Source organism: Artemia franciscana, chromosome 3 (assembly GCF_032884065.1).
Source record: "Artemia franciscana chromosome 3, ASM3288406v1, whole genome shotgun sequence".
Taxonomy (NCBI): Eukaryota; Metazoa; Arthropoda; class Branchiopoda; order Anostraca; family Artemiidae; genus Artemia; species Artemia franciscana.
This window is the reverse complement of record NC_088865.1, coordinates 45,578,685-45,591,184: the sequence shown is the minus strand read 5'-3', so window position 1 is coordinate 45,591,184 and position 12,500 is coordinate 45,578,685. Positions and strand designations below refer to the sequence as shown.

The 12,500-nt window shown below is 34.0% G+C and overlaps 1 protein-coding gene across 2 annotated transcripts in view; it reads right to left on the bottom strand.

Annotated features, from left to right (window-relative positions):
- Positions 1 to 12,500, bottom strand: part of LOC136025321 (putative fatty acyl-CoA reductase CG5065) — a 65,869-nt gene that overhangs the window by 10,666 nt on the left and 42,703 nt on the right. Inside the window, exons 5-6 of one of the 2 annotated variants that reach the window (XM_065701229.1) lie at positions 2,417 to 2,609; positions 1 to 239 (exon numbers count right to left, since the gene is read on the bottom strand). The exon at positions 1 to 239 is cut by the window's left edge and continues 10 nt beyond it. In XM_065701229.1, the coding sequence (XP_065557301.1) occupies positions 1 to 239; positions 2,417 to 2,609 (432 nt within the window). The remainder of the gene's footprint in view (positions 240 to 2,416; positions 2,610 to 12,500) is intronic. The other variant, XM_065701230.1, reaches the window with a different exon arrangement.

Below are 12,500 nucleotides of genomic sequence, written 5' to 3'. Positions count from 1 at the left end.
TGCCACAAATACGAAAAGCACCGTCTAGTAAATAGGCAGGGGCAATGTGGTATAAGAACTGATCTACTCGATGAAGAAGGGTATTATTCTTGAAGCTTCCTGTTGGAGGCCACACAGCTTTACTAAACGGATATTCAAACATCAAAGGATACATTGTGCTTTTACATTGAGCCCAGGTTACTGGGTTTTGGCCAGTAGATGCTAAGAAAACGGTAGGGTTGATTTGTTGTTGGCTTCTGCTAAGAAAATCAGTATATAGTAGATTATTAAGAATTTAAGAAAAAGACGACAAATATTGCCTACGGAAAACAACCGTAAAAACAAGAAACAACTCTTTAGATGGCTTAAACTCTCAACTTCAAAAAGACGGTCACACAAAACTATTTGGAATGGTTAAGAAGATGATTTTCTAAATGGAATCGATGCAACTACAAAACATGACTTGAAATTTTCAAAATTAATTATGCCCTTTTTATTTCAATTTGATGTAGTTTTTAAGGATTTTAGTCTCTCTTTTAAAATTGATCAAATATTATTATCATAATAGCGAATTACTGCCAGTTTGAATGCGAATAATGTATAATGATTTTAATTACATTGCAATTGCAAAAACAATCTTCCCCAGATAGTTTCTTTAAAACCCATTTTGTAACTTTTAAGCATTATGATCTGTGATTAACTCTATTCTAGATGGCAGGTAATGCTGCAATCCTGATCTAACAAAACATTTTGTTTATATTACTGCTATAGAAAAACATAGAATTTAAAACAGCATTATACTATTATAATGTAATAACATTATTTCTTGATATGCTTATTTTCCATGAAGCACAAAAGACGCAGAAAATTTGTGGGGATTCGAGAGGGTTACCTCACTCGATTGGTCTGTAGTAATTTCTGTTGTTTTAAGTTTTATGTATTCGTTCTCATCAAATAGTGCTAGCTTTAGTTTATAAGCTCAACCTTGACATTCCATGGAAACAGTTTTTTTTTTATCAGTTCCTGTTCGTATTTCAATTGATATCAAACTAATGCATAAGCATTAGCTGGTTGAAAAAATTCACTCTGCCAAAATTCTCGCCGAGAAATATTATTTTGAGGGCAACAGCTATCAGCTTTCTTATTTTCCCCTTGTCTAACTTTCACTTTTTCTCTTCTTTTCACTTTTTTCATTTTTCGCTTGCGTTTTCACTTAACACACTGATCACTACTTCGTCTGGTCCTCCCTTATGTATAGAGAGATGTTCTGAAGGAAAATTCCGACTATAATCGAAAAAGAAGAGTAATTTACAAAATAATACAATAATTATTTTATGGACCTCTTGGATATCCACTTCTTGAACTTGTGTCATATCTTTCGACTCACTTTGCTCACTAGGGTTAGCAGCTCCTACCTTCAGTCTTTACAGATGACCTATGGTGGAAATGGGCTCCTCCTTCTCTCTGCCGGGGTTAGAGTCTTGATCTTTAAACAAACAAGAGACGATTTCTTACAGGTTTTTTATCCGTTCATCTGCTTCCCTTCGCTTTCTATGATTAGTAGCTTGGGCCTTCAGCCTCTATCATGTGCATAAAGATATCAATTGAATTATTTCTGCACATATACATAAGACTTACATCTAAATATAGAGACGTTCTAAAGCAAATTTATTACGCTTAAGAAAACAAGCACAGTTTATTGTCAGTAGAAGACATCTGGGACACTACATTTTCAAAATATAAAAGCTTTTTAAGGAGTTTTTATATACCTTTTTATGTTTCTCTGAGTAATTTTTTGGTGTTTCTGGCTAACTCTTATTTTGGGTTTGTTTTTTATTCTTGTGTGATGTTCTACATACTTTTAAAATTAATGACAGTATATTTAGATTGTGCACTATTTGCGATTAGCTCCTGCATGATACAAAACTTTTTGCAGGGTTTTTTTTTGGGTTTCAAAAGGCATGTCCGATTATTAGTACATTTTCAAAAATACGACAATCCACGTTCTACTAACTTTTAATTTTTCAATCGATTAAAATATGAATTTTTCATTAAACTTTTCCATGTCTTTACAAATTTTCTAAGCATTTTAAGGGGCATTTTTATCAGGCAAACTTTATTTTGTCCTGAAATATATTAATTATGCTTATAATAGCGTAATATTTTACATAAAATTAAATTTTAACAATATTTAACATTATATTGAATAATAATAAATAAAAATACTAATATTGAATTTAATAATAAAATTTAATAATGATTTTCTTTCAAATAAACTGAAATATTAATATTTAATGGTAAAAATAGTGATAAATAGCCTTACGTTACGTTTAAGCTACTATAAGCATGGTAATTGCGGGTAATCGATTTTTTCGAAATGCATTCTTTGAGCAATACTGGCAATCTTTCAAATCGAATTAAATGAAAAAAATAATACTTTTGCTTCAGTGCATCCCAGGCTGAAGTGACCATTAGATTAACAGGAAATTCACCCGGGATCAAGTCAACCGCCATTTGTGTATGACAGTACATGGTGCGAAAAATTCCAGCCGCGGATCCAGCAAACCAACCAGTTGTCCCACCTAAAGAGTCGACCCATCCAGGAATTGGTTCTTTCCATGATGCAGTTACTGCAAAGAAGATAATGAATTGTAGTAAGTTCAGAAACACTTTTTTTCCTTTCTAGTTGTTGCTTAAATTGTATTCCCCATAAATATATTGCCTATATTGAATTTATTGTTTGTATATTATTTTTTTGTTCTTATCCCCCTTGTTCTCTGGCCATGGAGCCTTTCGAGGGAAATTAAGTGTATTGGAATTCGATTTTGAATTGTATTTTGTATTGTCTTCTACTTAATATTAATAAACTTCTCTCTCTCTCTAAAAAAAAAGAAAGATAAAACAATTTCCCAGCTTGTGAAAACAGTTTTTGGCTGGAAAATTATTTAGTTTTAACCATTTATTTTCCTTGCAAAAACAGCATAGCTTTCTGTGTTTTTACTCCTGTCATTGGCATGGAAACGTCCCAGCACTCATTCAAGCACTTTGAATTTGAAAAAGGCAACTCGACAGATAGGCTTTTTAACAGCCAAATTTTAGTACCAGCAGCCCTGGATTTTCATATTAGAAACTCAAAAATTCTGGCGGTGGGTCTTTGTGCATCCCGGGCATGCTGGTTCAATATTCATTAAAATCAGATCAAATCGGCGGACGATTCTTTTTTTCATCCAAAATTCTGTAAATTCACTTTTGCTAAGACTTTTGATGGGTAGATTAAAATTTTATAAACATTAATTATATGAAACAAAGATAAAAGCAAGGTTCTTTGAATTTAGTTTTTTAGAGCTTCCGCTGTTAAATTTTCAATTATTATTCATGCGGATCGCTCTTCACTTATAATTCGTTCCCAGGGACTGTTTAAACACCAGAAATTTTACATTATAGCCTAATTAAAATTAATTTTTTAAAGAGTAAATACCAAAGAGGGCTTCCAACAGCAAGAAATCTGAAGCATATTTACCCTCTTGTTCTGTTCAGCTCCATCTGCTTATTCCCACTGCAAGAAAGAACTAAGTGGAGGTCCAGCCCACTCAGTATCCATGTTTTTGCCAATAGTCTTCATCCCGGAGTGCTTTGTTAGGTGTTCATCATATACTCCTTTTCAGCTCAGCACATTAGCAGCCATAGTCTACCAGAATATCTTAGAGGATAGGTTCACAAAAAATTTTCCCACATCATTATCAACCCTTGTTTTTACAGGTATGTGAAAAAAAGCAGAGATCAGAATTAATCACAGAAAGTAGTATGTTTCTTTATCACCTTGTCCGAAAATCTATTCAAGGCAAAAAACTTCCATGCCTCGGCACATAGGAGTAAAGGTTCGATAAACGTTCTATAGAAGTTTTCGGTCATTGTATTTGCCTGGCTAGTTGAGTCAGCTAGCTGGTAATCTAAGTAACCCACTTTGTTCCTCTCACCTACATTTTTGACGTTCCTTCCACAATTTTACCTACTTTGAATGTGAGACCATCTTAAAGGGAGGTTCCAATTCTCAGAGTTAATCCATTTGACACTACGAAGCCCATTCATTAAAGTAAAACTGGTATAATTTCTAGCTATGGTTCTTAGGTTTGACAACTGAAAATTAGCCATGGCAAATATTCAGGAGGAAATCCGCATCCTTGCAAGAGACCGGTCTAATTGGAGGCACCATGTAGCATTACTCTCGACGCCGGAAGCATTTCGGCAGGAGCATTAAGTCAAGTAAGTCAAGACTATGAGCAATTGAAAAGCTTTGCCTGTAAATTCAGAATCCACAACACAGCTACATATATGCCAATCCGACTCCCAATCTCTGTCCGAAAGAGTAGTACTTACCATTCTTGGACCTTTTTACTCAATAGCTTCCGACACCTGAGGCCGAAATGCTACCAAGTTCAGTTGATCATCTTCTATCATTACAGCACAATGTTTATTCAGCCAATAATAGCTTTTTTCAACACATAACTGTGATTGAAAGCTGATAATTAATCACTACACAGAGCTCAATAAAAATTTCTAACATGTTTTTACCCAAAATCATTTGCTGCACATCATTCCCTTAGCTTTCTAGCAATTTGTCAGTTACAGCAATTGCACCACTGTGAAGCGAAAAAAACCAAAGAGGTCTTGTGTCAGCCTGGGAATAGGTGGAAGAACGATTAGTTTGATGACACATATCAGTCGTTTGATTTTGCTTTATTCTGTCAATTGGCTAGATAATATGGTGAAATATACCTGCACTTCAAAGTAAACTGCACAGTGTAAATCCTATGTTATCATTATGGTTACAGTCAATATGGTGTCTTCCATTGCTTCAGCAATTTTTTCCTATTGTCAAGTCAATTTTTTTCCATCCAATTGTCATTAACTTATAGACTTCTGTCGTTTTTTACAGTGCAAACTGTTGTGTGCTTTTTTTCACTGCCAGTAAATACCTGTGGCATATTTAAAAAATTTTAAATCTCATGTTAAATTCAAATATGTAATTTTCGTCCAGTTAGATTTAACCATCAAAAGTCATTAACATCACTAAATTTGTACAGTTTTAGAATAAGGATGACTTGACAATTGGCTAGATAATATGGTAAAATATAACTACACTTTGACATGAATCGCACAATGTAAATCCTGTGTTATCATTAAATAAAAAAACAAGTTTTTTTAACTGAAAGTAAGGAGCGACATTAAAACTTAAATCAAACAGAAATTACTTCGTATATGAAAGGGGCTTTTCCTCCTCAACGCCCCGCTCTTTACGCTAAAGTTTGACTCTTTCTCTCTATTCTCCTTTTTCAAACAGTAAAAAACTTTAGCGTAAAGAGCGGGGTGTTTATGAGGAAGCAGCCCCTTTCATATACGAAGTGATTTCTGTTCGTTTTAAGTTTTAATGCCGCTCATTACTTTCAGTTAAAAAAACTTGTTTTTTTTTTGTTTAATTTCAGAGCGTTTTTGAATCAATGCATGTTTTGATTTTGGCTCTCCGCAGAGGAATAATTAAAACGAAATTTGCATATTTTTTTTTGGCTAAATGGCTTTCTCATAATTTTGATCGAATGATTTTGAGAAAAAAGGGAGCGGGGGAGGAAGCCTAGTTGCCCTCTGATTTTTTGGTTACTTAAAAAGGCAACTAGAACTTTTAATTTTTTACGAATGTTTTTATTAGCAAAAGATATACGTAACTTATAAATTAGCTTACGTACCGAACTTTTGTATTCTCATGTTTTTATTACATATATGAGGGGTTTACCCCCACGTCATTACCTCGCTCTTTACACTAAAGCTTAAATTTTGTCCCAATTCATTAAGAATGACCCCTGAATCACAAAAGCCGTAGAATAAATAGTTGAAATTACTAAAAATACTTTAGCCTAAAGAGCGAGGTATTAGGAGGAGGTGAACCACTCGTATGTGTAATAGTTTCTGTTCGTTTTAAGTTTTAATGCTGCTCCTTACTTCCAGTTGAAAAAACTTTTTCATATTTATTTTTTCATTGTGTTTTTTTTTAATAATGCTAGAAAATCCTGCGCTCCCGTCATGGAAATTTTCTTTCCCCATGACAAATTCCTCGATGGAAAGTTTCCCAACATATCCCCCTCTTTCCAACCCCTCCCTCCAACCAAAAAATCCCCCTGAAAACGTCTGTACACTTCCCAATAACCATTACTGTATGTAAGCACTGGTCAAAGTTTGTAACTTGTAGCCCCTCCCACGGGGATTGTGGGGGAGTAATTCGTCCCTAAAGACATAGTTATAAGGTTTTTCGTCTACTCTGAATAAAATGGCTATCTCAGAATTTTGATCCGTTGACTTTGGAAAAATAATTAGCGTGTGAGGGGGCCCAGGTGCCCTCCTATTTATTTCGTCACTTAAAAAGGGCACTAGAACTTTTCATTTCAGTTAGTATGAGCCCTCTCGCTCATCAAAAAAACAAAAAACAAACAAATAAACACGTATTTGTGATCTGCCTTCTGGCAAAAAATACAAAATTCCACATTTTTGTAGATAGGAGCTTGAAACTTCTACAATATGGTTCTCTGATACGCTGAATCTGATGGTATGAGTTAAGATGTGATGGTGTAGTTTCGTTAAGATTCTATGACTTTTAGAGGGTGTTTCCCCCTATTTTCTAAAATAAGGCAAATTTTCTCAGGCTCGTAACTTTTGATGGGTAAGACTAAACTTGATGAAACTTATATATTTAAAATCAGCATTAAAATGCAATTCTTTTGATGTAGCTTTGGTATAAAAATTCTATTTTTTAGAGTTTTGGTTACTATTGAGCCGGGTCGCTCCTCACTACAGTTCGTTATCACGAACTGTTTGATTATTGTTACAGACAGTATAGTGCCTTCAATTAATGTGTATTTGCCATTGCTTCAGCAATTGTTTCCTATACCTTTATCCCTCTTCTATCCCTTATTTTAGTCTGTTTTGGTAGTCTGCTTTCGTAGATACTAAATTTTTGGTTTTAAGGGATAGGGGCTGCTATTAGAGGGACGGATCTTTTTGTGCCTTTGGTTAGGCAGATTAACAGCTCATTTTATCTGTTTAATTTAAACAAGATGCTAAGAAACATAACTGTAATGAAGGACTAAGTGCAGTAAAGACTACAAACCAAGACAGGGCTTGTTTTTGCATCGGGCTAGGTCCTGGGTTGTTTTTTATTGAGAATGAAAATCCTTACTTGACGTTGGCTAAAGTTGGAGCATACTTATCTGTCTAATAATAGGTTGGCAGGGAAGGGGTGTAGAAAACCTGCGTCGATTTGAGCCCCCATCATGGATACTTGAACTCTTTACATCATTATAATTTAAGGAATTGGCATTGCATCTACCGTTTCATTAAAATGGACATTTGAAGAATAAACCATTTACATATTTTTGATCCTTGAATTTAAATTTATCCCTTAAAAATTAAGGCTAGTAAAAATATTAACAAAATACTATTTTGTATTGCTTACTGAATAGCTGTTACTGAACAACTTTCACACTAGGCACGTAATTTTACATGCTATTTGATAAAGTTAAGTTAATTTGAATATGACTTTTCCCACTTAACAAAGTTCTTTCACACTAAGTCAATTTAAAATCAATAATACTACCGTAATCAAAGAGTTTGTGGTAGCGAACTGTAAATAAGGAGAGAGTCGGCCCAATTGTAACCGAAACTCTAAAAAAACAAAATTTTGATAACAATAAATACATCAAGAGAACTGGAATTTGATGCTGATTCTAAAATTATACTTAATAAATCTAATATTATCCATCAAAATCAACGAACCTGAGAAAACTTGCCTGATTTTCAAAAAAAAGGGGGGGGGGGGGAGAATTTCCAAAAAGTCAATGGAACATAATGAAAATCCCACGTTCAGATTCAGCATATTAGAAAACCTTACTGACGACGTTTGAAGCTAATATCCACAAAATGCGGAATTTGTATTTTTCTTTTTTTTGCCAGAAGAAAGATCACGGATGAGTGTTTATTTATTTATTTTTTTTTCCAGAGGTAATCGCATTTACCCAAATGTCCAAGATGCTTGGGAGAAGGCTCATTTAAACCAAGATAAAAAATTATAATACCATTTCTAAGTGGTAAAAACAGATCTTAGGGCTACAACTAGCTCTCCTCCCACGGCTTTTTACTCCAAAGGTATATGATTACAATTTTGAGACAGCTTTTTGATTCAGCATATTTGAAAGTTCCAACAATTAAGCCTTTGAGCATGACATGAATCCTATAGCCTCTTGAGATAGTGCTGTAATTTTGCAGTTTGCCCATTATTTACACATAGTATTCGTTATTACGAAATATAAGGAATTTTTTTTTGGGGGGGGAGAGGGGGAACTATGAGCTGGAGCAGATTTTTCGTGACGGGAATTTTCTGAGGAGATGAAAGTTACCTTGGGATGTTTACCAGGAGAAATTTACCTAGGGGGGGTATTTTCCAGAAGGAGGGAGTATTTTCAAGAGGGCAAACACCTAGAACTCTTTCAGATACAATCCAGAATAGTTAACATTTTGTTTTATCTTTGCCTGTTTTGATTGAAATTTTTGCATAATTATTTGCTATTTCACACTCGCAGACCATATTATACTAGCAAAAGTTAGGACTTCACTTTCGATTTATATGATCTTGCGGAGCAAACTGTATGAGTAACGTAAGCAGTGCAAAAGAGACTCAAGCTAACCCTAGAATTTTATGGTAGTTGGTCTATGTTACGCTACGAAAAAGTTAATAAAGTGGCAACAAACTGAAATTTCTGGATGAGTAATTAACACGTTTTGAAAAAAATATTATTAAACCTTTTCTAGAAATCCTTCCATACCTGATCAGAGGTTGAATCTTTATCTGCATTCCGCATTCTTAAGTTTTAAATAGTTTGCTTATGATGGTTGTGACGATTCTAGAAGGTGATAAATAGAGAAAAAAAAGTTTGTTTTTTTTTCAACTGAAAGCAAGGAGCAGTATTAAAATTTGAAACGAACAGAAACTATTCCGTATATGAAGGGTGTGGGACTGTCCAATCCTCAACCCTTGCTCTTTACGTAGCAGTCTCAAAGTTCTTGAGAAATACTTCTCCTTTGAAATCAAAGGCCCTTGTGTTTGAGCAATGTTAAAAAAAACTGTAACAAAAAGTCTGAATTTATCGTAAAGAACGAGGGTCAAAGAAGGGGTAGCCCCCCTAATATACAGACTAATTTCTGCTTGTTTTTTAGTTTTAATGCTATTCCTTAGTTTCAGCTGAAAAAACATGTTTTTGTTTAATTTCAACCCGTTCTTAAACCATATCGGAAAATCCCCCCCCCCCACATAAAATTTCCACTACAAAATTTTCCAAGAAAACTTTTATTAAAAAAAGAGACTTTTAAACACATCAAAAATGGGAAAATAATATCCACTCCCTTATGATTTTTGGGGATATTTCTGGTTTACGCTGTAAGAGTAACTTAAACTACAAAATGAGTGGTATTTATTCCGTATAAGAGGGGTACTACCCCTTCCTCATTGGCGCCTCCACCTCATTGTCACAGAAACATCCTAGCCTTTTTTTATAAGTCGAAAGTGATTGGAGACCAACCAGCCGCGGGGGTATATTTTCTGAAGGGGGATATTTCCTGAGGGGGTATTTTCCACTGGAGGGTATTTCCGATAGGGGGTATTGGCTTAGTTTCAGGAGATTTTTTTCGAGGGGGGCATTTTCCAGGGGCGTACATGCCAGCCAACCTGAAAAAGTAAGGGTTTCGCAAATAAACCAAATATGAGCCGAGAAATTCTTCGTACATAATGGTAAAGGTGATTCACCTGAAGTAAAGTGTATAAAATACCTGTTAGACAACTCGCTGACCTTTTGACAAACAGCCTGTACAAGCCGCTTTGACCCGATCCGCGGAAATTCTGGTTCCGATATAGCCTTGACAGTGTAATATTTTTAAATGGAATATTACCGTGCCAAGAATTGCATCTCCATGCAGCTGAAATACTCGTGACTACACTACATTGCAATGAACACGTGATTTCAACAGTTAAAATTGAATGAGAAGCACCTTAGTGCTCCTGAACTAATCGTGACTTCACTGGATTGCAAAAAGTCGTTATTTCAGCAGCTGAATTTAAATGAGAAGTATTTAAGGAAGAGGAGGCCCCCCTAATATACGGAATAATTTCTTTTTGCTCTAAGTTTAGATGTTAAGTATATATATATATATATATATATATATATATATATATATATATATATATATATATATTATATATATATATATATATATAATGATGATAGAAGGTAATAAGCTTACCTAAGCTATGGATGTCAGGTGATTGATATTTCTTCTAACGATTGAATTAACTTGATGATGACAGGCACAGGTCCTGTCGAAATTATCGTTAGAAGAAAAATCAATCACCTGACATCCATAGTTTAGGTAAGCTTATTACCTTCTATCATCATTATGTATGAAAGTCAGGTTGGCCTCAGAGAATATATTATATATATATATATATATATATATATATATATATATATATATATATATATATATATATATATATATATTAAAGGATATGTCATCTAGTCAGTTTAGATATTGCAGTTAAAATTAATTCTAACGAAAAGGTAATACTTGGTGAAATACATAGATCTTCAATGGATTTATGACAGAATTCTTTCAAATTTCGAGCGATGTTCTTTTTAAAATTTCATCTGAAAAATTAGAAATAATCCAGTGGATGACTTCACCATCGACTTAAAGGATATGTCCTCTAGTCAATTTAGATATTGCAATTAAAATTAATTCTAACGAAAAGGTAATACTTGGTAAAAAGCATGGATCTCCAAATGGATTTATGACAGAATTCTTTCAAATTTTGAACGACATTCTTTTTCAAATTTCATCCGACAAATTAAAAAATAATCCAACGGGTGACTTCAACATCGACTTAAAGAATATGTCATCTAATCAATTTAGAAATTGCATGGAAGATGGAAGTTGTTTCAGTTCTATTTTGGAAGATGTTTACTAGAACTAATTATTTGAAAGTCCGGTCCATTTTTTTGGTTCGTCAAGTATTTGCTTCGGTTGCCACCTTGGTGTCAGATTTCTCCATTGATCAGAAAATTTAAATTCGCAGACCCTGATCTTGTAATTTCTAAATTTATTATCAAGAATAAACGAAAAATCATGCAATTGGGGGAAAAAAATAGATTCAACCAGCCTTCCTAAATCTCTCTTTGCAATTTAAATTCACCTCCGGACCCCCATAAACAGCTGATCAAAGTATTTAGGTTGTTTGTCAAAATCGTTGGAATGTACAATAAGTGTGCGTGAAGTGATGGTGTTACTCCCAAATTCACAGGAGAAAAGGCAGTAAACTCATAGTGATCTGACATCACAATAAGGACGTACTAGTTGGGATTTTATTCCCATGCCAAGTTCTTGGTCATTAAGATGCCGTTGGAAATTTTGTTCTCACAAACTTTAATTAACTAATACTTTTCTGCTTAACATACATTGGTGAAAATGTTGCGCTCTTTTCTTTCATTGAAGAGGTAATTCACAGAAGACATAATTGCACACACAAAGCAGACACATGCCTCGTAGAAACGTAAATATATCACATAAAGCGTTGAAAATTATCAGAGAAGCGTAAATAATAACGTCAAATAGTTGTTCTTACTCTTACCCTCCAATTTTACCATCCATCCGTTCGTACCGTCAAAACTTACTTCCCGTCCCTCTCGAAGTGGTAAGAAGGAAATAATAATGTTATATTTGTGAATGAAAATGGAGTTGGTGCAAAAATTCCAAAAAGTCCCTAGCCACTGCTTATGGCTTCCATACTCCAATAGTTCATAACTCCACTAGTTGTTCTTCCACACTATGTCGTAAAACCTTTCACACTAAACTAACTTCACACTTTGCGTTGTACTATTTATTCTTCTGGATTAAATTATGGCCGTAACATATGCAGTCCCAAGTAGATTCGAACTCAGCATAAAATTTTACGTTACCCAAGCTTGTGTCATATTATGGTTTTATATTGCGTTATATTATGTGTATATATTGCGGTATGTTATATTATTATACTATACTATATAATGCGTTAATTTTACGCTGCGTAAAATTATAACAGCGATTCCAGGATGAACAATTAACAAATACTAAGAATAAATTAATAGAATTTTCCTGAAAGTCTATAGCGTTTGATTAGAACTTGAATGTCCATTTCCACTCCACACTTTTGACTTTGAATAGCTTAGTTATGATAAGTTTAATGATTTAAGACAACAGGGTTTATAAAAGTTTTATTTATTTTTACATTATTTTATTGTCAAAATACTTGTTGTGACTTAACCATTCAGCATAGAAAATTACGATCTGCTATTTAATGTGAAAGCCACTCAATGACTGTGGTATTCAAAATAAACGACTTATGGGATAGTTCATTAAAAGAATTTAAGGTTCAGGATCGTCCAAAAGGA